Consider the following 27,371-nt stretch of genomic DNA (forward strand, 5'->3'; position numbering starts at 1 on the left):
TCAATGTACACTCCTATATCATTTTGCTCAAGTACAAGAAAACAAAGACATGCACTGCCCTTAGTGGTTCCAATCTTAACTCAATAAAATTGAGTTCCAAGATAAAACAGTTTTGTAGAAAAGACTTGAGTATTGCCGAAAAAGACGCATTCTATTCAAAACTTCCTTCTTGCACTCATCAGGATATTTCTCAAGAATACTAAATCAAGGGTAAATTAACATTTATAATGCAGGAGAATAGACAGTTGATTGGTTGGCAAGTGGAGTCTGACTGGTAGAGGCAGTGCTATGGAAAATGCACCCATTAATATTGGCTTGCATAGTGTTTATCACTAAAAGAATGCTGCAATCAAGCCAAAGACACATTTTGCCTGTCACGCAAATGAGTTAAGGTGGTATATGAATTTCTGTGCATGGCCTCACAAAGGCATACATCCCAAAGACTGCATCAATCAGCATTTCTTCTGCCCATTTGCAATAAGTGAGGTACTGTTAAATCCAAGCCTGTGCTTGCAAAACTCAATACAGTATGTAACATAGATGTGATTCTGCAATTAGACAACTTTCACTGGATAATCCCAAACATGCTGACAACCATTTTAGGACTGTCAGTCAGACTTGCAGTGTGGCACAGTGAAATTTTCTTGCTGCTACAGACTTCTGAGGTTTATGCACAGTGGTGGTTTCTGGAAGTGGAAGCAATGTAACAGTATGGTAAACAAGTGAGGAGCTGCCCAGCATTCTGTTCTTTGCAGACACGTTTCTACTCAAAATCAGGTGATAGCCATTCACTGGTTCATTTCTCAGGTCAATGTTCTGAACAATTAGTGGAAACTAGTATGGTAGCATATTCTCCATGGCAAAGCCTGCATCAGAGTTCATTTGCTAATCAAATATTAGTCTTCTGTCTGATAGTATTAATAGGAACTCTTGCAAACTGTCCTGATGAGTGTAAGATGTAAAACATCAATGTCAGCAGTAGTCAAGATTTACTGAGCAGTGTATTAGACCATTGTATTGTAAAATGAATGAACTGTAGTGGTGTTAAGATTCAACAAATAAGGAAATGCTGTCACTTTAAATTTAGAGTTGTTTATGATATGCCTCCTCCACATAGGCTGAACTCAGCTACTCTTAGATTCTCAGGCTGCCTGTTCACTGATCATTCTCGCATTAGAAAGCTGTGACTAGTGAAGTAACATAAGGATTAGTACATGGGCCCCAGCTTTTCACAACATATAACAATGATGTGGAGTTAGAGACCAAATGTAATATTTCTAAATTTGTAGATGATACAAAGCTAAGTAGGAATGTGTGTTGTGAGGATGATGTAGAGCAGCTTCACGATGATCCGGACATGCTTAGTGAATGACAGGTGGAACATAATGCGAAAAAATAAGACAACTTACGAAATAGAAACAGATATATGAAGTATTTCTTAAATAGTAAGATATTGTAATGTGCAGATCTATCAAAGAGACCTTGATGCCCTTGTTGACAAATCACTTAAGTCTAATATGCAGGTGCAGCAAACTATTGGGAAGGAATCTTGTGCAGTGTTAGTGCCCCTATCCCTGAACCAAGAGACCCATTTTCAACTCCCACCTGCTCCAGAGGTGTGTAATTATATCTCTGAACAGGTTAATTAAAAAAATTGGTTAAATAAACAAAATTTAGCCTTTATTGTAAGAGGATGTGAGTACAGGAGTAGTGAAATCGTGCTTCAATCATAGAGGAGCTTGATAAGACCGCACTTGGAGCACACTGTTCAGTTTTGGTCTCCTCATAGGAGGAAAGATATCATTGCCACAGAGGGAGTGCAATAAATGTAAAACAGACTTGTTCCAGGGATGGCAGGACTTCCTTGCGAGAGTTAGGGCAAATTTAGCCTGTATTGTTTCGAATTTCAAAGAATGAGGTGATCTAAGTAAAACTCTTAAAATACTTAAAAGAGACAAATAGGGTAGATGCAGGTAAGATGTTAATTCAGTTAGTGTCTAAAACAGAGGGTCACAATATAAAAATGGGGAAGCGCGAGATGGTACTCAGATCAGAAATGAGAATTTATTTTACTCAGATGGTCACGAACCTTTGGAATTTTCTACCATTGAGGATTGTAGAGGCTGAGGATTGGTCTATGTTTAAGGTAGCGATTTACAGATTTGTGATTACTGTACTGTATGGGATTATGTGGTTTGGAGGAGTGGGGAGACTGTATTGAATGGTGTGGCAAGCCAGATGGATTGAATAGCTGACTCCTGCTCCTCTGTTCCAATTTTTCTACAGGAGGGAGACCAACTTCTCCATAATCTTCTAACTTCATTCAAAACAGCACCGCCCAGCTGGAATCTTCACTCATTCTCATAGCTGTATTTCAGAAGCTTAACAAACAATATCAATTCAAAGATTTGTTATTACACAGAGATCATTTCCTACATGACAGTAGTTCTAATACCTAAACAGGAGTATTTGATATCTATAGCACTGGAGGAAACAGACTGATCACTTAAGTTTTCATGATACAAAGTACACAACTAAAAAGCAATGGCTCAAATCTTCTGTAGCACTGGAAACTATTTCTGACTCCAGTCAGATAAAAAAAATGCCCACTTACCTTTTGAAGAGTTCTCAGTATGAACTTCCAGTTCAAGAATCTTTCCAGGTAAAGCAGTCTGGTCCAGGCAAGGAATGCTGCAGCTCGCAATGAACTGGATTGGTACTGAAGCCATGTTTCCTTCGCTTAACACTATTTTTTATACTAATGATCTAAAGGTCTCGAGTACAATTTGAACATGCCGAGTGTGTGGAAGATGGAGCGGAGAGACACATGAGCAAGGGCATACAGGTGCCAAGTAGGTGGAGGCTACAGCTGCAGATAAGCAGGTGTCAAAGAGAGGGTAAATATGAATCAAAGGGAGATCACCAGTTTGCCAAAAGTTAGGGCAGGCTTTGATATGACCAACCTTTCCTGGCTATCCATTCAAGTCAGTCAGTCAGAAGCCTCTAACACTTAATTCATAGTTGGAGACTTAGTTGGAGGCGATAGGGATTATCAAGCGCCAGGTAATTTGCCTAATGAAGTTTCAACATCCCACGTAGTAAATGCATTGGAAATTTCACCTGTTTGTGATGCAGATTTTCAAGACTACCTCAAAGATTATCTGGAAACTGGAAGATCTGGGCCATTGCTGTTGAATTTAAACCAGTCAAGCTCCAATTTAAAACTCTGCACACTGCACTATCACTCAATTGTTAGAAAAACATGGCTTTTTCTAATCATGACCAGCCACCATCCAAATAAAGAGGTAGTGGGTGGATAGGATTATGGGCAACAATAATTCACCAAAAAAAGTGACAGTGCTTAGTCCTCCAGTAAAGGAAAGTCTTCTGAATGGTTCTTTCAATTTCCTCCAAATTGTCAATAAATCTCATTGTGTTGAATGTTGAGTTGCCAATCATCAAAAGTCGCATCCTCAGTTCAACAAGCACAAATAGAAGTATAAACTGATCTGTCACTACAGTAAGATTCAGTACAAGAAAGACGTGGTATGGAATAGCTGATCCACTAACTGATCCTCACGCAACATTCAAAATCACAACACTAATGGTTGTAGTAGGTAGTCTTATCGTCCATTTAGGCAATACAATGAAAGGTAAATAGAGGAACATTCAAAATTTGAAGGAGTAATTAGTATTTGAATTGTTTTTAATCGCTCAGATTTAAGGGATCCATTTTGATTCTTTCCCCTTCTCCAATGCATTGCGATGCAGGCAGAATATTTCTCTCAGCTCCCAACAGACTATCTTGCCGTCAGAGCAGCCAACTCAGCACTACAAGGAATGACGTTACACTGGCAGCGAGCTGACCAATTATATCCCGCCGGCCTCCAGCAGCCGAAACATCAATTCATATTTATCCCAACGGAATCAGAGGACAGTAAACTGGCTTAAATCACTGCAACACATTTGGCTACTTCAAAGAGTAGGCTGCCACATCAAATACACTCTGAACAAACCAAAACAGGTGAAGCTAAAGCGTCAGAAATGACAGACCCTACCAGAGTTTGTATGTGCATTTAAAAATCTTCCACTAATCCAATGAAGCATCCCTGAAAGCTTTTATAATTAACCCCTAGAGAAGAGAGTGGGGTGGGTTGGGGAGGACAGGGACGCGGGGGTTTGTTAATACATACAAGAGTACTGCATCACACCAATGTACTGCTTCTTACGACATGCGTCAGCAATACATTCACGTTCAGAGTGAAGGACAAAGGGAAGAGAGCGCAGCCTGTGTAGCTGTCTGCAACGCTGTGAAAGGGAGAAGCGAGAATGACCGAAGAAAGAACGAACGGCGGACAGAGGTTCCTGTTGCAGCTGTTGCAGTCACTAGCCAACAAAGACCTTATTAATAGGACAAAAGACTAAAAAAAGCTGCCACATCTCACTACCTCAAAACAAAAAAGGATCCCACATGAAATAGAGGGAAGAGAAGAGAGCTTTCTTTCCTTCTGTTGTGATGCTGATTCTGCCAAAATAAAAAAAAGCTCATCACTGAAGCTTTCCATTTCATCAGTGAGAGAAAGAGAGCGCTCTCCAGCAATCTTCCTCCTCCAATCGCTCCCCCCACCCCCCCTCCCCTTGGAGCAATCAACGGATTATTGCTAACTGTGCGGGAGGCAGCCTGCAGCTGCTGCGTCTACTGGTGGAGAACTGGCTAGTTAAGCTACTGACTGCAATGTGCTTGCTGCTCATAGCTGATTTTAAATCAGCCGATCTTGGCTGAGAGGAAGAGTGAAACTGATTAGAAAGCGTGGATGCACTGAGAAAGAGACCGACTGCAGCAGCAAAAAAGGTGGGGGATAAACAAAAAAAAACAAACCATCTACATAAAACGCATTGCCTGGATTCTACAGGAGCGATGGAGCTTGCTCAACAGCTTTCTCAACTCAGAGGACAAACACCACGACTGTTGATGGCGCTACTCTCTGGGGTAGAGAGGATGCATGCACCTGCATAGTCGATTGGGCCTCACCTCTGTTGGTCCTTTCTAGTGTTTGGATTTACTAGGAGCCATTTTGTGATTTTTTTAGTAAGGAAGATGAACGAAAAATAGCACTAGTATCTAGTGCAAGAAAAAAGGGAACTGGACTCTTGTAGAGGTAGGTGTGACAGGCCATTGCATCTTTCTCTTCCCCCACCCCGCCCCCCCTCCCCCTTTCATTGTCGATCGCTAAAGGCACTGGGTTGCCTGCTGTGCCGGGGTAGAGCCGATTTTCAAATCAGTGCCGAACCCAGACTATGGTGAATTATGAATGTGCCACATCATGAATCTCTTGTGGCAGCTAACTGTGCATCACACCTGGAATGCTGCCCTGGTTCTTCTCGTCTACCTCACGGTACGGATGTGGAGTGTGTGCGAAGCGTCAAACAGAGAACAGAGTTGTCCAGTTATCTGCTCCTGCAGTAATCACTTCAGCAAAGTCGTCTGCACTCGCCGTGGTCTCAAAGAGGTCCCTCAAGGGATCCCTTCTAATACCCGGTATCTCAACCTTATGGAGAACAATATCCAGCTCATTAAGGCAGACACATTCCGACACCTATACCACATGGAGGTCTTGCAACTCGGCCGGAATTCCATCCGGCAAATAGAGGTTGGTGCATTTAATGGATTGACTAGCCTTAACACACTGGAGTTGTTTGAGAACAGGCTGACTGTGATACCAAGTGGCGCATTTGAGTCCTTTTCAAAGCTGCGTGAATTGTGGCTCAGGAACAACCCAATTGAAAGCATTCCATCATACGCTTTTAACAGGGTGCCATCACTGCTGCGTCTGGACCTGGGGGAGCTTAGAAAATTAGAGTACATTCTGGATGGTGCTTTTGAGGGCTTAATTAACTTAAAATACCTTAATTTAGGGATGTGTAATCTGAGGGATATGCCAAATCTCTCACCACTGGTGAGGCTGGAGGAATTGGAAATGTCTAGCAACCACTTCCCAGCAATTAAACCAGGATCATTTCAGGGGCTAAAATCACTAAAAAAGCTCTGGCTTATGAACTCGCAAGTAAATCTGATCGAACGAAATGCCTTTGATGACCTCACTGCATTGGTGGAGCTAAATCTGGCCCATAACAACCTTACTTCGCTGCCACATGATCTGTTTGCACCACTGAAGTACCTTGTGGAGTTGCATCTACATCATAATCCATGGAATTGCGACTGCGATATCCTCTGGCTTGCCTGGTGGCTGAGGGAGTACATCCCCACAAACTCTACTTGCTGTGGCCGGTGCCATTCCCCACCTCACATGAGGGGGAGATACTTAACTGAAGTGGACAAGGCCACTTTACAGTGCTCACGACCAGTCATTCTGGAACCACCGCAAAATCTAAACATTTCTGAAGGGAGAACAGCCAAATTGAAATGTCGAACATCTTCCATGTCATCTGTCAGGTGGTTATTACCAAACAACACAGTATTGAGTCATGGTTCGACACATCCCCGTATATCTGTATTTAACAATGGAACTCTATACTTCTTGCATGTTTTAATAACAGATGCTGGTACCTACAAATGTATGGTCACTAATGTGGAAGGAAATGCTGATGCCTCAGCCTTCCTGAGAGTAAGCATGGCAGAGATCAACACATCAAATTACACCTACTTTTCAACAGTGACCGTGGAAACGACACCGGACACCGTCAGGACTAAAGTACCACCATTTCTGTCGACCCCACCCACTTACAAGCCAGCATTCATCTCCACTCCCACAGTGCTGTTACAGAGTACAAGAAATCCCAAAACAGTGGCTGTGATCCCCACGTTGGCCACCATGGACACGACCCGCACCAGCCTGGACGAGGTTATGAAAACCACGAAAATCATCATCGGCTGTTTTGTGGCAGTGACGCTGCTGGCAGCCGCTATGCTCATAGTGTTTTACAAACTCCGCAAACGGCATCAACAACGGAGCACGGTGGCAGCAGCCAGGACTATAGAGATCATTAATGTGGGTGAGGACATCACACCATCAGAAGGAGCAGTCGTAGTGCCCTCAGTCCATGACCACATGAACTATAACACGTACAAACCAGCACACGGGGCTCACTGGACAGAGAACAGCCTGGGTAACTCACTCCACACTACAATACCTGAGCCCTTTATTATACAAACACATACCAAGGAGAAAGTTCAGGAGACTCAGATCTGACTTCTGTACATATATATAATATATTATATTATATATATAAAATGCAATAGAATGCACAAGTTGTCAGAATTTTGTAAAAAGTGCAAAACTCAGACTGTTTTCTTGTATATGCTTATATCAAAGCAACCATGGCTGATTAAAAAAAGTGATTATATATATATATATAAAAAATAAACTATTTTCTAACCTGTAACTTATGTTTAAGAGGAGACTAAGCAAGATGCTTTCATGACTTGGGGACAAGAAATGGGGCCGAACCAATTTAAAAGGGCATTCTGTAATTTTTAAAGCCAATGCTATGAGGATGCAGTAAAACATATTTATATGGAAATTCTTTCTAAGCCCAATACCAGACTTTACAGGTTTACCTTGTAAAAGCACCAATTTGTACTGTGCCAAAATGTTAAAAAGGCAATAAAAAAGGGATTTTTTTGAGAAGAGTTGATTTGATTTATAACAGAAGAAAAATCGCCAGACAACCTTTGCATCCGGGTGAAACCAGCGAGGGTTCGTTCCACTACAAGACAACATTTTATGTTTCTATATAAACACACACTTCTGCATGCAGTGTTACTGTGAATTCTATGAAATGGTGGAAGTGCGGATGAGTCTGCTAATTACTGTAAGACACAATCTTGCTTTCAGATGCAAATTGTGTATGTGGGTATAAGGAAAGAGCAGGTAGGAGCGTTACTTGATCTGAAAGGCAATATGGAACTTCAGAAATCACTGCTGACACAGGATTCTGAAAATATCTGCAGTAAACCCAAAAGTAGGGGAGAAAGGATGGGGAGAATCAGGGTGTAATATGAACAAGTAACCGTTTCACAACTTCAAGAATAGAATGCATTTGTCAAGGCTAGAATGATTTATAAAACATTGCGTAATGTTGGCTGTTTCTCAAACCCTGCATTCTACTCTTCACTATTATAAGTACTTTGTTTTATTGTTGGCAGATTCTAGCTGCAGTATGTCAATTGCAGATTGTGAAGGACATTCAGCATTGAAAAGGTTAACTGATACTACATTAAAATTTTCTACTGATCTTCTGTCATTGCCAGTGATTTATTTAAAAACATAATACAATGTCTCAGCACCAGGAAATTGGAGGTGGTGGGGTTATTTCCAGGGAGAAAAATTGATCATTTCAAAAATGATAGCCACAAAGAAAATTACAAATAGCATTATTGCATGGCAAGATTAGAAAATTCAGTTTTAAAACTGGGAACACATCAGTGGTTTAAATGATGTATCCCTTTTGGGTTGGAATTCAACTAGGAGAAAGTGAGGTCTGCAGATGCTGGAAATCAGATTCGAGTGTGCGCTGCTGGAAAAGCACAGCACGCCAGGCAGCACCTGAGGTGCAGGAGAATCAACATTTCGGGCTGGAGCCCTTCGATCCCTGATGAAGGGCTCTGGCCAAAAACATAGATTCTCCTCCTCGGATGCTGCCTGACCTGCTGTGCTTTTCCAGCAACACACTCGACTGAGAATTGGGTCTGTTTGCTCCAATTGCTAATGTATGAATATCAATCTTGTTCTTGTAAAGGTTATTTGAATTTTACTGTTGTAATCCATCTGCTGACTGTGCTGCTAATCCAGCATTAGCATGCATAGAGCACTGGCTGGCTGATTATGTATTTTTTTTAAAAATGTTGACAGAATGGAGTGAAATGGAATTGCTGTTTCATAAATCAGTTGACAGATAGGACAGTAGACGTGCATTAAAATAAATAAATAGTGTTAAACTATTAAATTAGGCCCGCAAGAACGGTGTTGATTAAGCAATGATTGGTCCTGCATGGTAACTATGAATGTGCCATTGTGTTTTCTGCAGAAATCAGGAGGTGGGGTACTGGGAACTGATGCACCAAGCACTGTAATCAGCTCAAGGTCTGCTACTCCAGCCTAGCATACCTTGGAACATTAATTGCCAACATTAACAGCTGATAACTGTACTAGAATGGTAGGCGCTGCGGGCCTTTACTATGCACTAGTTGGCATCGCTACTTTTAAATTACAAAGGATTTTCAATCACATTATCACATCTGATCAAAGATAACATTCACAGAAGAAAGAATGGAAGTGCATTTGAAACATGGGCATTAAACACAGACATCTTTATATTTGTCTCTGTGCTTCATTGCCCTGGCAACCTTCAAGGACTCTACAGGAATAAACCACCTCTTACACAGTAGTTGTCTTTTTTCGCCTGAAAGTGACAGGGGGTGGGGGAAGGAATTGTAATGAGTAAAACAGTGTAAAAACAGTAGAAATAAAGCACAAAGTAAGGCTAGGGGTAGTTTTGTAATACTTAATATTTAGAATTTGTGGACTTAATTTTAGCACATTTAAAATAATAATATTGCTATGAAATAGTTTTCACTATACAACAAACTTCAAGTCAATGCTCTATTTAACAAATTGAATTCATCAAACTTTTTCAACAAAGAGAAAACTGCCCAACAGTGGTCCTCAAAAGAATAATCAGATGCAAAAGAATTGACAGATAATCAATAGATGATATTAGAAGGCGTGACTAAAACCTTAGAAAAACACAAGGTAAAGAGAGTGATGGGGCAGGACAAAGAAGCTATTGATGAGAATTTTGAAGTGAAGGTTCTGGGAAGCAGGAGATTAGTTAAATCAGCAAGCACTGGCAGACTTAATCCCAACTTTAGGTTACATAGATTGTACAAAAACAATTAAACTAACCTGCTCAATGAGATTTTAAAATGTTGTGGTTTATAAAATAGAAACAATTTGTAATGACCAATAGGATATTCTATGCTTTCAATCCCAATTATTCCTTGATGGTAACTACACCATTTCCCAAAATTATACTTAATGGTTAGGCACAGTGCATTGTTGACCTACCACAATCTTTTGACAGCCTCGAATATAAATAAACTGTGCTTTTGAAGGTTCAGTCCTAATATTAGTTTGGAAAGGATAGGAAAAAGGTACAGAAACAGACAAAAGAGAGAGGAGATTGACAGACAAGCACCTCCGACTGCCCTTGTCAATTTATTTTTGCGTTCAAAAGATTCAGTGACAAACACAATCAATGTATGTTGCAAGCAAGACCCAAGGAATTCATCATCTGTTTTCTCTTATGTGTGCTTCTTTTCAAATATATTGTTTACAAAATTTCATTCAGATCTTCATAATACATACAAGATGCTTTCATTTCAAACAATTAGGGCACTTTAAACAATTACACAAATCTGAAGTAGGTGCATTGTACATTAATGAAATGCAATATAACCTTCAATGAATGACACCCTGGAATTTTTGGGAGGCTGGTTTTCCCCCTTTTCTTTTAAGAATAGCTTGAAGTGCATTACATGATCTACTGCTATTCTTGCCTTGCCAGCACTGGACTTACTGCAGCATCACGTTCTGCCAGACCAGGCACAGGAAGCCATTTGCTTGGCTTTTCATTTCACCGACTCTCGCTAGGTCGAGGAGTCCATACAGAGCTGTCTCACATTAATTTGTTGAGAATCTTTAGTGACTTGTTACTTAATTTGTTATTCAGCAACATAATTTTCACTTTAGTTCATTTAAGGGAAATAATACATTGGCTGATTTGCTCCAAAGATTTTGAAATCTGATACTAAGATTTACTTTGATTGATATGCTGCTCATGTACTGTTCATAATGCATTGTGTTTTAGTGACACGTCTGATTATTAGACAAAAATATCAAACCCTGGCTGACAAATTGGTGATGTAGAGTTGTTTTAACAGTATTTATATGAATGCAGTAAGTAGCTGCATAACTATATATTGGTTTAATAGCGAGCCATTGCTCAGGTGTAGTCAGGCTGCATTGTGTGTACAGAAGGGAAAAGGAAGAATATGTCTATGCTCCCAAACGCAGGAGACAGTGTACTTCCATACTCTCTTTCGTATCAGTCATTTTCTCTGCAAGGTCGAGTGATAGAGTTGATAGAAGGGAAGATTTAGATTTTATATATAGGGTTTTGAATTATGCCATGAGTTGTGTTTCATATTTTTTCTCAAATACATATTCCACTTTATTCAGATGATGTCTCCTTTCAGTGAAAAGTTGAAACCAACAATACAACATGAAACACTTTATTATATCTATTTTTAACCCTGGTAGAGTACAAGATAGCTATGTTCTACATTCTCCAACATTGTGACTTAGTACCAATAGTTATCTGAACCATCAATAAAACCTATTGTCTTGAATCTCATCAAGAATAACATCAATAGATACTATTCTCCTGCTTTCCCCCTTGTCCATGGCAGCAAGGGATGGAGAGGCAAAGGCAGGAAGAGGGGAGGGTGAGTGGAAGAGTGTGCAGATGGTAAGGGTCAAGAATGGAGGCTTGGGGAAAATGAACAAGGAGAGATAGAGATGGGGGGGGGGCAAGATGGGAAGAATGAATAGACAAGGCGGAGGGGAGAGAGGACACAGGATTGGGGGAGCGGAGCAGAGGTGAGGAAAGAAAAGAGAAAGAGCAGTGGCGGGGGGGGGGGGGGAGGGGGGAGAGATGAGAGTAGAGATAGGGGTGGTGGGGAGGAAAGAGAGGAGAGACTGGTGGGGGGAGGAGAGAGAGAGACGGGAAGGGGGGGAAGAAAGAGAGGAGAGACGGGAAGTGGGGGGGGGAAGAAAGAGAAGAGAGATGGGGAGGGGGAGAAAGAGAGGAGAGATGGGGTCATTTGGGGTGGAGACCTGTGCAAAGTGGATGGGTGGGGACTGGAGACGGGGGCAGTGAGAAGCGAGGCGGCCAGGAGGGGGAAGAAGTGGCAGTAGGGAAAGAAGACAGAGGAGAGAAAGAGACAAGGGTATGAGAAATGGGACATGAGAGAAATTGGGCAGAGACAAGGAGGGGGGAATAAGAGATGAGAAAAATGGCTCACAAAACATGGAGAGAGAAAGAAAGGGGATTAATGAGAGAGAAAAAGAGGATGAGAGGGAGGGTCAACAGATGGTCAGGGAGCATGAAAAAAAAAGATCCGGGAATGAGACATGGTCAGTGGAGCCAGACAGATGGTCATGGGCATGTAAAGCGAGAGAGAAATGGTCAGAGATGGGAAAAAGATGGTCTCGGGGGGCGGCTGGGTTGCAACACAGGCATTTGGTGGGTGAGGTGAGAGAGATGGTTGGAGGTGGAGTGCAGTTATGGCACAAAAAAAGACAGACCTTCAGCATGGTTAAGGAGCACAAATAAAGTTATAGTGACGGTTGGGAGGCAGCAAAAGACAGTTGCGACAAATGGATGGCAATTGGGAGAGATGTTTGGGGGATAAGAGGAGGTTGGGAGGTGAGACGCATTTGAGAGTGGTGAGAGACATAAGCTGATGAGGGGGGAGGGGAGCAAGAGGCAGAAAATGATAAAGGTGGGGAGGAACAGCAGGAAAGCATACATAAAAAAAAAAGGTGTGCGCATGTAAGAGACAGAGCAAGAGATCACCTTTTACCACGCCAGTTGACCAAAGATGCAGTCATCATTGCTGTATTGTGGGATATACAGCAGTCAGTAACCTCATTATGACCAGCTAACCTGTTTTGTTACTACCTGGGAAACTGGGAGTAATTGCACTGCTCTTTTTCAAAGTAACACCACAGGTTCTTTTATGTTTACTTGGAATGGCAGACCAAGTCTCAATAAATGTATCACATGAAATAACACATTTTGAATTGTGCAGCAGCTGCTTAGCACTGTATTGGAGTATCATCTTGTATTTTTGTGGTCAAGTGCTAGAGAGTGTCCTGAATCCTAACATTCCCAGAGAAGAGAATAGTGATTTGGCCTTCTGGAAGTGCTGTGGTTCTTATTTTGTATTTATACACACACTGCAGTTAAAGATGAATCCCAGCAACAATGAAAGAATGGCAATATAGTTCCAAGGCAGGGTGGTAAGCAATTTCAATGAGCACTTGCAGATTATGGTGTTCTTATGCCTCTGCCCTTCTTGTTTTTTCAAGGGAATAAAGATTGGAAGGTTTGGAAAGCTGGATTGGGTGCCAACCCAAGTAGACTACTTTGTCCTGGTTGTGGTTAAGATCCTTGAGTATTGTTGGAGGTGCACCTATCCAGATAAGTGAATAGTATTCCATCACATTTCTCACTTGTCTTGTACAAAGGAGAATAGGCCAGGGGCAAGTTATTTGCTGCACAATTCCCATTCTTTGACCTGGATTTGCACCCACAGTATTGAGATGTCAGAGTTTAGTCAATGGCAATCCTAAAGATATTAACGGGGGATCCAGTAATGCCCAAATGGTTTATCCCAATGTTTATGCTTCACATGAATCATCCCTAATCCATCTCATCCAACTTCATGCACCTTCCTGGTTTCAATACCTTTGGTGAATTTGCTATATCAACAAACAGTATGGTTGTGTCTCAGATATTTATCAGGAAGAAGGATGGAGTTTGTGTCGGAAGCAAAGAAAATGGCTTTTGTCTTCCTAATAGAATGACATGCTCATATGACTAAGTGATATAGAATCTGTAATGAACTTAATTTCACATTAACCACAGTCTAGTTTACTCTTTAAACTTCATGATTCATGGCAAAGTTTCAGGGCTTCCTTCTAAAGTGCATAGAAAACAGAGCTTTAGTTGTTTTGAAACAAAAAAAAATTCTGGCAAAACTCAACAGGTTTAGCAGCATCTGAGAGGAGAAAGCAGAGTAACATTTCGAATCCTGTGACTCCTCACCAGAGCTTTAGCAGTTTTGTTCTATTTGCTTTGTGCTCATCATCAGACCTGCAACTTGTGCAGACAGCCACTTAAGATTCTTATCAATTAATGAAGTTTTCTGAAACCCTTGTTATCCTGTTCTCCCTCTGATAGTTTACTTTGCCATTTTATGTTCACTATAAATAATAATTCAAAATCCCATTTTATACTATGCAACAATGATCTGTTGAATTTTTCCTTTGTATAGGGCTTGGAAATTTTTTTAAATATAAAAAGAGCATAGAAAAGGTAAATGACCGTAATTTCTCAAAAGCTCAGAGCATCTAACTCATACAGAAACCAAGCAATCCTGATCTCAAACTTTGGTGTGCAAGCAACACATCTGATGTGCACTAATGACCAATTCAATTATCACGGATGTTACAAAACAATGAGCAAGACACAAAAGAAGAGAATAAGTCCAGTACCAATGAAGAATGAATGGAGGGAGGAGCTGACTTTTATGTCCTGTAGATTAAAGTGAGGACTGCAGATGCTGGAGATTGGAGTTGAGAGTGTGGTGCTGGATAAACTCAGGTCAGGCAGCAGCCAAGGAGCAGGAGAACCGACATTTCAGGCAAAAGCCCTTCACCAGGATGAAGGGCCCATTCCTGATGACGGGCTTTTGCCAGAAATGTCAATTCTCCTGCTCCTCGGATGCTGCCTGACCGACATTTATGTTCTGTACTTAGTTTTATGAAAGTGAACAAAAGAAATCAAAGAAACACTACAAGGAAGACTGCAAAGATAAAAGAGAAACTATTTCACACCATTTCAATCCTCCTCTGATCACAGAGTGCAAATGCCATTGAGTAGTGACAAGAATCTTTTGCCTCCACTTTGGTGCCACTTGATCACTCCACATAGTTCATTAGTGTCTAAAAAACTGTTTCAGGTATGAGTCCCTAGTTCACCATTTACCAATTAATACATAGGCGTTCTCATCCGCAGTAATGATTTTACCTTAAAGACTACTCAGGATTAACCCTTTCATTCCACTTGAATGCTTCACCATGTTTATGGGGGCACACCAATCTGATCAAGTATCCAAAACAAACCATAACCTAGATTGAACTTCTAAAAAAAGATAACAGCACATCTTGTGCTGTTGCATCGAACCTGAGCATGGCCAATATGGATACTTTATTGACAGGGTGGGTTTTTTTCAAAATACCAAGGACATAAAGTCTTTTCCCTAATCTGCTCTGGATTTTATTTTATTTTCTCCAGTTTCAAGTGGTCTTTGCAATGCGGAAAAAAAATTACTCAGGCTTCCAGAATATTATTCAGTGGAAAATGTATGGGTTTGTGACAAGCAAAGCTTTGTTTAACTGCAATGTCCCTTTCTCACATTGACTGACCTGGCAACAATCAATTCTGAGGCTAAGGTGAAGAACTAAAATTTACCCAGACCATGCAGCAGCAGTGGAAATATAGACAATAGACAATAGATGCAGGAGTAGGCCATTCAGCCCTTCGAGCCTGCACCGCCATTCAATATGATCATGGCTGATCATTCCCAATCAGTATCCTGTTCCAGCCTTATCTCCATAACCCTTGACTCCACTATCTTTAAGAGCTCTATCCAATTCTTTCTTAAATGAATCCAGAGACTGGGCCTACTCAGAAGTATACTCAGAAGTAAGAGAGAAATTTGCAGTAAACACTGCTGTCTTAACATTGCATGGCCCATCATTTTCGGTTTTAGACTCCTAACAGTGTGATAGCGTACCATACACTTACTTCATCACAATACAAATCATTATTTCTGGGATTAATGTGGTAGAAAAGTGCAAGGCATAGTTAGAACTTGTTCACAGTAAATATTCCAGTAATAGCTTTCAAAAGGTCAGAGTTAAAGCATATGGAAAATAATCCTAAAATCTGTTCTTGCAAAAATTCAAGGATGGACTATGTTTATAAATTCAATTCAAATCTAATCTTTAAAAACAGAGGTTGAAAACAAAATGTTTTAAACTGACATATTTAAAACTGTTTGTTTGCTGCATGTTGTTCTTCAAAACTTTTTTACTCGTGAGTTATATTACTGAATGCTAAGGAAAAAGTCTCAAGAAAACAGAAAGTCCCTTTTAATAGAAAGGAACCAAAGTCCAAAGTTTCAAAAATGATTTTATAAACATTCATTATTTTTGTGCAGCTAAAATAAAAAGGAAGTTTCTTATTAAAAATGCATAATAAATACATAACAGGTTCTTTTATAAAGGAACAAGCATAAGATAAAATTGCTTACCTTTCAATGAAAGAAAAAAAACTAATATCAGGTAGAGCACCTGAATATAACCCATACATCAAAGATGCCTTAATTTCCTTTTCCAATAATTTGAAAGCAATAAAAAAGGTTAAGTTGATGGAAGTCTCTGGATGAGCTAAAGCAGCTGTTTCAAGAGAGGTACACTTCAGCTCAAGACCAGTTCCAAAGGTATCTCATATGAATGCGTTAAGCAAAATGCTCTATAGATTAAACCCCTGATGATTTTTCCCAAGTGCTTCATTCACCAGGGAATTGTTTTTATGTTTAGAATTCCTCCTTTGTCAGTAGAAACACAGAACAAATATATTTCAGCACAAGAAACAAGTTTTGAACTATTCACGTGGGGAGCTGAGCAGAAGAAATCTTAGTTTGAGATACATGCACGAAGGAGTGAGAAAAGGGACGACACACATCACTATATAGTATACGCATTTTCTGCTCAATCATTCCTTAAAGACCAGCCCTTAATCTAGTGGACCAACGTTAACAGCCATTCCAAGGTGAGTTACAGGAAGTGCATTCCAGTCTACTGAGTTTAATTTGTTCATCAGAACTGTCCCTACCAGAGATGTGAAATACTGACTGAAATTTAATTCTCTGCTGTTTCTAGTTTGAATGCTTTCATTTATAAAGTGTAGGTTGCATTTCCTACATGCATTTTCTTTAGTAAAAAGAAGTCAAGATTTCACACCATGGTATATTACATGAATATTAGATTAGATTCCTCTACAGTGTGGAAACAGGCCCTTCGGCCAAACAAGTCCACACCGACCTTCTGAACAGCAACACACCCAGACCCATCTCCCTCTGACTAATGCATCTAACACTATGGGCAATTTAACATGGCCAATTCACCTGAACTGCACATCTTTGGACTGTGGGAGGAAACTGGGGTATCCGAAGGAAGCCCGCATAGACAAGGGGAGAATGTGCACACTCCACACAGACAGTCACCAGAGGCTGGAATCAAACTTGGGTCCCTGGCAGTATGAGGCAGCAGTGCTAACCACTGAGCCACCGTGTCGCCCAGGTTTGCTCACTTTTCTTGTGTTCTGCCAATATATCATAATAAGCATAGAGCAGATACAATAAAAGGAATAAAACTATTTCGATTTGTATGCTACTGGTGGGAGATGACCATGCATTCAACTGCAATGTTGGATCCTTACCTTGCCTCATTCAAAATGCCATTCTTCAAGTTGCAGCTTCTGGGTAATTCAGCTACAAAATCATCACTGTCAAACTGAGCTCAATAATCATCTACCAGAAGCTGCTGGACAGTGAGCAATATTGAATGATTCTTTATCCCCCCCTCTCTGAAATCTGGTAACACAAAAATCAATAATAAATGCAAGTAGTTTTACTGCTTTCATAACTGAGGTTACTTCATTTAAAATAGTGACCAGGTCTGAGACCTTCCCAATATACATGACTCAGCATCAATGCATTTCATCATTGGAACCAGGCAGTTCCAATGCCACCTCATCCAATATTTCTTCAAATATAGTAATTACAGTAGAATAAAAAAAATCCATATATGTGGTCACAAACCAATGAAAATACTCAATTCTGCAATATGATTAGTTGATCATCCTTTATCTTAATACCTTTTACATTATTTTCACTATGAGCTACACAGTAATGAGGATAATACTGTGCTCATTTAATAAATTGTGTCTGTCTAAAGCCTGCTTCCTCTTTGCAATAAAGCAATCTGCATATTTGCCAAACAATTACCATGAACTCCAGGTTAAATGCATTATATAATCCTACAAAATCATCGTGAATGGGGAAAATGGAGAAAAATACAAGAAGAATCAAATACAATTAAGTTCAAGGTAATTAGCTCCTATGTTCAGCTTGCAGTTTTTACAAACAGACTTAAAATTGTCAAAAAAAGCAATGAGAATGAAATCAAGACACATGAAATGAGACACCTTTGAGAACATCAAACCCAAGTTTTGAACGCATGCAATTCCAATTCTGAAGGGTTATCCCAGATTGCGCAAAAGAGATTTAATGACATGCAGATCTTCCACCTCAAATCAGAAAATAATTATAAATGAAGATGGTCAGTCTTCCCACATTAACTTAACAACAAAAAAAACTTGAGGTCGATCTTTTGATTTCAGAAGCAACAAGATCCCACCTTGTCCCCCTTCCTGAATCACTCTGCTTGAAGAAGTGATTCTTAATGGGTTCTCAAATTACCTTTTATAAGAAATAATCTATATCTACTCGTCCTAAGTACTATCACAAATTTCCCTTTTCCATTCTGTTCACTACCTTACAATCTCAATAAATGTAATATCTCAGGCATCACCTCTTCATGCTGAAAAGCAAAGGACAAGCAAGGTGAGGCGATAAGCCAGGTTGCTGGCATCTGATTATAATAGTCAAAATAATCAATACTTTTCAGCTGATAATAGGCTGAGGCTGAGAGGTTTTCTTTCAAATGGCTTGCCCATACTTAAAAGCTGAAGGATTGAATACTTGGAGAACAAATAGAGGTTCATCAAAACCTGTAGTTCTAACTCAAAAAGGTAACCTACACAGAATTTGAAATTTGAAAGAACAATTTTTAGGATCAGGTTTAATTTCAAATATTATATGCAAAATAATTTTGTTATTAACAGAATGATAAATGGGCATTCAATAATTGAAGAGGTCTCAGTTTTACTATAAAGACTAACATCTAATGCAAATTCCTCTAATTTTTATGTAACTGTTGGATTTTTCAATATAATGGGCAGATTAGGCAACAGTAATTTGAACTTCTCTCCCACATAATATATTTTCATGGACATCAATCCTCTTACTCTAATTTTAACGACGCATGGATAAAATTAAAAAAAAGGTCCTTTTTGAGCAACTCTATTAAAGCCAAATGGAATGTTTCAATAGGCAATTTATGCACCTGTCAACTTCATTTAACAGAAACATGCAACATATCATTTTACAATTTCCCCTACTACTGAAAACTGGAAAGTCTGAAAATAAAAGTTGCTTTTTATAATTTATCCAAGTTAAAACTGAAAGCATCCAAAGCAAATACTCAAACAGAATGGCTAACGTATATATTTAGTGAGAGCCATGTAGAGGAGAACGCTATTAGAATTTTTGACAGTCATAGACAATTTTTTTTTAATTTAAAAAAAGGTTATATCACAGTCAATGAAAGAGAAAATAAGTTAGGATATGGAAAATTTCCACTCATTTCAGTTTTACTTTATTGTTACAGCTGTAGGGCATGTTTATCTTGCACCACAGGAGAGCATACAGATGCCTATTTTCAATACCTATATCACTAAAAACGGCCCCCTTATCCCAATCGTAGAATCATAGACCCACTGAAGTCTCTGGCCTGCACTTATCTCAATACTCCCATGTCATCTAGCAACAGGAAAGAAGGGATCATTTCTTCAGATATATACTTTGAATGCTCATTTCAAAACAAATTAACATTCAAAACCCTCAACACACAATAAAGTAATTAGGACTTGCACTGCCTGCAGCTGTGCTGAAGCCATTACGCAAAGGAATACAGTGCACCATTATATCTATCCATTCTACCTCTTTACCTAATTAACTTCATTTCATTTTAAAATGTGAGATATAAACAGGATACATCACAAAGGCTTGAGGAATAATTCCAGGAGAAGGCTGATCCAATAAGGAAAAGTGCAACATTTCTACACAAAAATAACCAGTAGCCCATTTCTTACTGCAGATATTCAATTATAAAGCCTTTGCTGTCCATAAAACTATCCAGTTTTAGAATTATTTTCTGCAATGAACATATTATATTGTTATGTATTTACTTAGAATAGATTCATATTTAATCCTATTGTTGATACCAAGGTTTTCAATTTCATTTGAGGCCGCAAACTTACTTTCTCTGAGTATTTTTCTTTCGTGAAATATTCATTTTCTTAGCAATCAAAAATGATTGGTTTACATCATGGTCCGATAAAACTTTCAGCCCATTTACTCTGCTCTGCCATTTAACAAACTCATGGCTGATCTGAACATCCTCAACTCCACTTTCCAGCCTTTTCCCTAAAACCATGATCCCTTACTGATTTTAAAAAATTGTCTCAGTCTTGAATATACTTAAATGGTTCAGCACTGACAGCCATCTGCAGTAAAGGATTCCACATCCTAACAGTGTCTTGAATGTATGACTCCTTATCTTGAGGTTCAAGACTATCCCACAAAGGAAAACAACCTTTCCGCATCTGCCAAGTCAAGGCCCCTAAGACTCGCGTATGTTTCAAAAAGGTCACCCGTGGATCTTCTAAATATCAATTAGTACAGTCACAATCTAATTTACCTCTCCTCATAAAACAGTTAAAAAGATGTGAGATATTGGGCTGGATTTATACGTTGACTGGTAATGGCAGTGGGCGTAAACATTTGACCTCCATGTAGGCAACAGGAGGTCTCCTTCAAGCACAGGCCTTTCCTACTATGGTTGGTGGCAATGGCATGGGCTTTTCCTTTTGCTGGCAAAACTAAGGTGGGGTCAAGTAGGTAAGCACGAGATATGGTGCACATGGTATGATACCCATTTCTACAATCCTCATTCGATGCCCCATGTGGGAAATTCAGCTTCAAGTGCTGCGAACTGAGGTTGTCAACTTACAATTGTTTAAAAAAAATGAGGGGGATCTTAATAAATTTTGTTTTACAGAAAAATCACAAATTGAATGCATTGACATTGAGGATTCATAAGATATTAAGAAACAAGTGTAGTATTCATGTGGCCCATCAAGCCTGCTATTCAATAAATTCACAGTTGATCTGATTGTGACCTTAACTCCACTTTCCTGCCTGCCTCTCACAGCCCTTGATCCAAGTAGTAATCGACAGTCTACCTAATCCAGTTTCCACTGTCCTCTGTGAAAGGCATTCCCAAAGACTAATGATGTTGTAGTAGAAGAAATGCCTTACCTTAATTTTAAAAGAGAGACCCCTAATTTTTAAACTGTGTCCCCTAATTGCCCTCACAAGAGGACGCATCCCCTCAGCAGCTACCCTGGCAGATCCCTCAAAGCATCGACTACTCAGCTCATCTGTCCTGGGAAAATCCCTCAGGGAATGTACCCTAGCTAGCCCCCTCAGAACTTTGCATATTTCATTGAAATCATCTCTTTACCTAATTAACTTCATTTCATTTTAAAATGTGTGATATAAACAGGATACATCACAAAAGGCTTGAAGAATAATTCCAGAAGGCTGATCCAATAAGGAAAAGTGCAACATTTCCACACAAAAATAACCAGTAGCCCATTCTTCTAAACTCAATTAATACTCTACCTTTCCTCTCCTTATCGCAGCAATCAGCTGATCTTTTCCAGCAATCTCTATTTTCGTCTCAATTTTTTTTGTCATCCTTTGCTGATTTCTAAAGTTTAGAAGGTCGTGAAGACTGCAGATGTTGGAGAAGTCAGAATCGATAAAGTGTGATACTGGGAAAAGCACAGCAGGGCAGGCAGTATCTCAGGAGCAAAACAGTCGATGTTTCTGGAATCCTGATGAAGGGTTTTACCTGAATAAATGAGTCTCTTGATTTATCGACTCTGGTTTCTAAAGTTATTAATCTAGTGCATTACAGCTAATTTTTCCAACATTAACACTTTTTCTTCCATTTAATACCACCTTTAACTTAGAGTCATAGAGATGTACAGCATGGAAACAGACCCTTTGGTCCAACCCGTCCATGCCGACCAGATATCCCAACCCAATCTAGTACCACCTGCCAGCACCCGGCCCATATCCCTCCAAACCCTTCCTATTCACATACCCATCCAAATGCATTTTAAATCTTGCAATTGTACCAGCCTCCACCACTTCCTCTAGCAGCTCATTCCATACACGTACCACCCTGTGTGTGAAAAGGTTGCCCCTTAGGTCTCTTTTATATCTTTCCCATCTCACCCTAAACCTATGCCCTCTAGTTCTGGACTCCCCCACCAGGGAAAAGACTGCCTATTTATCCTATCCATGCCCCTCATAATTTTGTAAATCTCTATAAGATCACCCCTCAGCCTCCTACGCTCCAGGGAAAACAGCTCCAGTCTATTCGGCCTCTCCCTAAAACTCAAATCCTCCAACCCTGGCAACATCCTTGTAAATCTTTTCTGAACCCTTTCAAGTTTCACAACATCCTTCTGATAGGAAGGAGACCAGAATTGCATGCAATATTCCAACAGTGGCCTAATCAATGTCCTGTACTCAATAATCTGAAAAACAAAAGAAAGCATACCAAACGCCTTCTTCACTATCCTATCTACTTGCGACTCCACTTTCAAGGAGCTATGAACCTGTACTCCAAGGTCTCTTTGTTTAGCAACACTCCCCAGGACCTTACCATTAAGTGTACAAGTCCTGCTAAGATTTGATTTCCCAAAATGCAGCACCTCGCAGTTATCTGAATTAAACTCCATCTGCCACTTCTCAGCCCATTGGCCCATCTGGTCAAGATTCTGTTGTAATGTGAGGTAACCTTATTCGCTGTCCACTACACCTCCAATTTTAGTGTCATCTGCAAACATACTAACTGTACCTCTTATGTTCACATCCAAATCATTTATGTAACTTCATTAGTGAGCCACAGATATCACATTCATCGGTAGGGTCTTTCTTTCTCAATAGAGTATATCTTTATTGATTTATGAAAGATCTTCTAAAATGTCAGCTGCTGTCCTCTTTACCAGGTTATTCTTTAACTTCTTTTCCCAATCCAAGTTGGTTGATTCTGTCTTCACACATTTTTAATTGCCTGTATTTAGACTGTATTTAGACTACTAGATCCTGCTCCAAAGGTATGTCAGAACAGATTAATTAAAAATATGCAGAATGGACTGTTCCAAAGAAATATTGTGCACTACAATGGTACTGTACAATACTAGTGCCAGTCCCCATGAATCAAAAAACATTTCTCCAAAAGGAAGCTTTTCTCATCTTATTTACCCTAAGCCAATTTGAAATCACTTTGTAATCCAGAAAGGATAGTCTTTGTGGTTTCTGATTTTGAATTTAGCCCCGACGAAGTAGACCCTCTCCCTTCGAGTTACCCCTATGTCAGTGGCAACCACACCAACCATTGCAATTAGATCTTTCCTCTCTAGCCTTTTGAAGTGGTCCTGAACTCTGGCACTGCACCAGTACTCCAACAGGCAACACAGCCCTCTATACCCATTCTCTTAGTTGCAGAGAACAGAGTTTTTCCCCTGCATTGTACTTACTCCAACTTTTGTTTTTAGCCTCCATGCATCACATTGTTGTTGTTAATTTGTTCATCTTTCTGCAGGCCCTCCTATCACCACACAAGATGCAAGAACCTCTAAACCATTGGACAGTTCCATAAGCTAACGCTCATTCATTCGTATCTTTTGAAAATGCCATGCTTAATCATACCTTCACCACAAAACAAAAAATCTAAGGTATCTACCAAAATTGCCACTGTCTCTTAGAATAAAATGTACAGGTAAATTTTCTATCTATTGATGAATGACAAATGCCCAAAGCTTGAGCTCTAGCTCATGAATTTGAAAATCCCTGAAGTTGCAGGTGCTTACTTTACCTCTTTTGAAAAATACAACTTATTAGGTTTCAAGTTTAAAACTTCAGTGATTTCCAACTAGTTCCACTATAAAAGTAAATATAATATTTATATCTTCCCAACTGAAACCAATTTGAACTGATTAAAATTTAATTAATCACCCACTTGTATGTCTCATTATTGTCTCCAGACTTTACATCTTGCTGTTTCAGGTTCTCTTTCTGGGACCACTGATTTTCTAGTTCAAAAGCCAGACTAATATCTTATCCTTCACTAAGCAAGGTCCTGAATGTGAGCTCTTGATCTTGCTGCACTCAGTCTCATGCTGCCACCTTCATGCAAGTATCATTTTAAGTGAGTCAGAGAGTCCACTTCATCTCAGTAGCAGTTAACCTTGAAACAGAGGCTTCAATACAAGGTTTTGCAGATGCAAGGCTATGGGATTGGTTTCAGATTTCTTTAGCAAAGTGTAGCCATGGACAATGTGCCAAATGACTAACTATACTGTGCATTCTTATTGTTTCATTTAATTGCCTCATCTCTTAGTTGTAACCTCTTATTTTTTCAAAGAGGTGCACTTTTAAAAAATTTTTTTTACTGGGATGATTTTATATTACACAATTTGCTGTCTTAGCTTTTTTAAAAAAAGCAAAGATGGAACCCATTAAGTCCCCCTGTTCAAATTTCTTCTCTATAAATTTCATAAATGTTTACTTTTCAGTGTTTAGTTCTGAAACTTTTAAAGAAAATGTAATGTTTTCTATACAAGTGCTGACAGCCTGTTGTGCAGCCACAGAATAGTTGAAGAAGATTTTGCACACAGTGCCTATCAATGACAAATACTGAGGCAGAGGCAGAACTGAGGCAAGTGAATAATAGCTGCAAGGACCTTTTACCAGAAGAAAATGTAATGTGATCTATTTATGCCAATCCTGCTGTTTAAGTACACTTTGACACAGGTTTTAATTAAATGAAATATAAGCTCTTATGGAATAACAAATTATTTTGTCAAAATAGGAAATTTACAAGAGTGGTGAAATTAACATTATAAAGAACTGATATCCTAGACTGAGTGACAACTCTCTCTGAACTCAATTCTTTTCATTCTAGATGATCTTCATCAAATATTAAATATAAAGTGGAGCTGACATAGAAAGTGAATGGATGCAACTCTGTTAAAAGAGGAGTAAGAATTCCCCCAAGGATGCTTGGGGTGCAGTAGAGAAGATCACTATTCTAACTATGCACAGTAGAGGGCGAAATGCTTATGGGCAGTGAATAGTTATTTTTAAAAAGTTCAAGATCTGATCAATCCATACTTGACCAGTGAAAAGTTGATGCTAAAATTGGGTACAATTTAGAAGAGTGACCTAGTCCAAAATGTACAATTTAATGATTACAAAATGAAGACAAAAATATTTCATTGGTCTTTCATTCCTTCTTTATTCTGTCATGGAATGTGGACATTGCAGGCAAGAATTGTTGGTGCATCCCCAATTGTCCTTGGACTAACTGACTTGTTAGACTTCTACAGAGAGCAATTAAAAGACCACATTGCTGGTCTAAAACAACATGTTGGCCAAGATGTCGATTTCCTTCCCTGAAGGACCAGATGGGCTTTTACAATCACTGATACCCACATGACTAGCTTTGGGTTCCAAATTTAATCACTGAATTAAAATTTCACCAGTTGCCATAACGGAATTTGAACCCACATCATCAGGGTCCCTTGACTACTATCCGGTGACATGACCATGGTCTCCCCACAGGTGCTCCCTTACATAACATTAGAATTCCAGTGCAACCATTAGGACTCTACCCATGTGCCTCTTATCCACCAAAAAGAGATATATCCCTGCAGCTATCTTAGCATGGAAAACAGCTCAGCTGATTGCATATTCCCTTCCAACACAGAGATACTAGAGAGCTTCTTTGCTGCCTTACTTTGAGTAATTAATATCTGGTACTTTTTCATCTGTAGATCATTGCAAAGAGCAGTACATTCACTCGGCAAGTCACAAAAATCATCAACCAAAGATACTTGCGCAGCAATTTGCAAAAGTTAACAACAACATTAATTTTACTGCCAAAATTAGATTATTCAAATAGTATTTCACTGACATTAGGAGTTAAACCACAGGTACTCTGTTCAACCTCATCACTTAGTGGAAACATGTATATTGAAAGAGAGGGAGCCATTAACCATATGATGTAGATTTGGTTTTTGAATCTGCATATCCTGAGCTTTGTTATGGGACTCATTAACAATCAACAAGTAACAAGCAGGTCAGTTCTGCTCTCAATTACAACGGAACAGCTGACGGCATCTAAAAAGTTTATGGCAAATATCTTACAACACAGAAAATGACAGCTTGTGACAGCAACATTTAGTCTAATATTTTTCAAGTTAACAGTGTGACATGGCACAAATTATTTCCAATTGGACACATACAAGGTAAAAAATGTTGATAACAAAGGGATGTGACATGGCTCGTCTCCATTACCTACCAGTGTACAGCTGAACAGTATTAGCATTTTGGTGTGTGGCTATGCCAAAGGTGGTCATATCTTCAGCTGATCGGGCTCCAAGCCATTGGGAAATTGGAAGAAACAACTTCTTAGACCACTCAGGACTAAATCTGGATTTTTTACAGAAAGTGCTGAAAGAGATCAAACCGATTTCTGGGAAAGATATTTTCTGTCATTTTAGGTTTATGCTGTAATGTTTGCACAAAACATGACCCTATTTGAATTTTGAAATATATTCTATCAAAATCACAAATGGATACATTACACTTTATGTCCAAACAATGCAAGAATGTAACACCTGTAGGGAGAAAAGTAGCTGCTTAGGTGCAATTTAGAAATAAAAAAATGAAACAAAAGTTATTGCAGCATTGGTTTCTGAAGGATTGGCAGTCTCAGTGGTCAGACATGCTTATAGGCCTTGAGCATTTATTTCACTGACAGAACCTACTTGTATTTAAAGGGTTAAAAAAAAAAGTGAAGATTGAGCATATATTCACTGATTTGTTACCATTCCTCAAATTATTTGGCACATCATACCTGTAATGCTGTCCAAATCAGTGACATTGTGCCAATCTCCAACCTTTTCCCCATAACCTTGTACTTTGTTTCAATTCAATTAACCATCTCAAGTTCTCTGGAAAGATTCAATCAAGTCAATCGCCATCAAAATTCGAGGGAATGTATATAAGACCCTAACTAATCAGAGTGTGAAAATGTCTTCTCTCATGGAGTTTCCTTCTTTTGCAATTACTTTAAATCCATGCCATCTCTTATTTGGTCATTTTACAATCTGGAATGGGTTCTCCCTTTTTACGATGTCCAAACCTCTCATGATTCTGGAAACATCTATCAAATTTCCTCTCAGCTATCCCTTCTCCAAGGAAAACAGTTTCTGTCATCTCTGGAACCGTTCTTATAAACCTCTTCAGCTATTTCTGCAATAGGTTCAAATCCTTTCTGATACATGGTATGCAGATCTGTGCACAGAGCTCCAGTTGAGGTCTAACTACTATCTTTACAAGTTCAGCATAACCACCTTATTCATGTACTCTTTGTCCATTTTAATAA

The 27,371-nt window shown here is 39.3% G+C and overlaps 2 protein-coding genes across 2 annotated transcripts in view; one reads left to right on the plus strand and one right to left on the minus strand.

Moving 5' to 3' along the window:
* snd1 (staphylococcal nuclease and tudor domain containing 1) overlaps positions 1-27,371 on the minus strand; it is an 868,653-nt gene that overhangs the window by 425,810 nt on the left and 415,472 nt on the right. The window lies entirely within an intron of this gene.
* lrrc4.2 (leucine rich repeat containing 4.2) lies at positions 4,229-8,510 on the plus strand. The gene has a single exon (XM_072562815.1). The coding sequence runs from the start codon at positions 5,313-5,315 to the stop codon at positions 7,209-7,211; it is 1,899 nt and encodes a 632-aa protein (XP_072418916.1). The 5' UTR covers positions 4,229-5,312; the 3' UTR covers positions 7,212-8,510.

The sequence above is a fragment of the Chiloscyllium punctatum genome, chromosome 44 (genome assembly GCF_047496795.1).
Source record: "Chiloscyllium punctatum isolate Juve2018m chromosome 44, sChiPun1.3, whole genome shotgun sequence".
Lineage (NCBI taxonomy): Eukaryota > Metazoa > Chordata > Chondrichthyes > Orectolobiformes > Hemiscylliidae > Chiloscyllium > Chiloscyllium punctatum.

Bases quoted from the DNA above. Each gene is read 5' to 3' on its own strand.
- lrrc4.2 (XM_072562815.1), top strand. From the start codon at position 5,313: ATGTGCCACATCATGAATCTCTTGTGGCAGCTAACTGTGCATCACACC.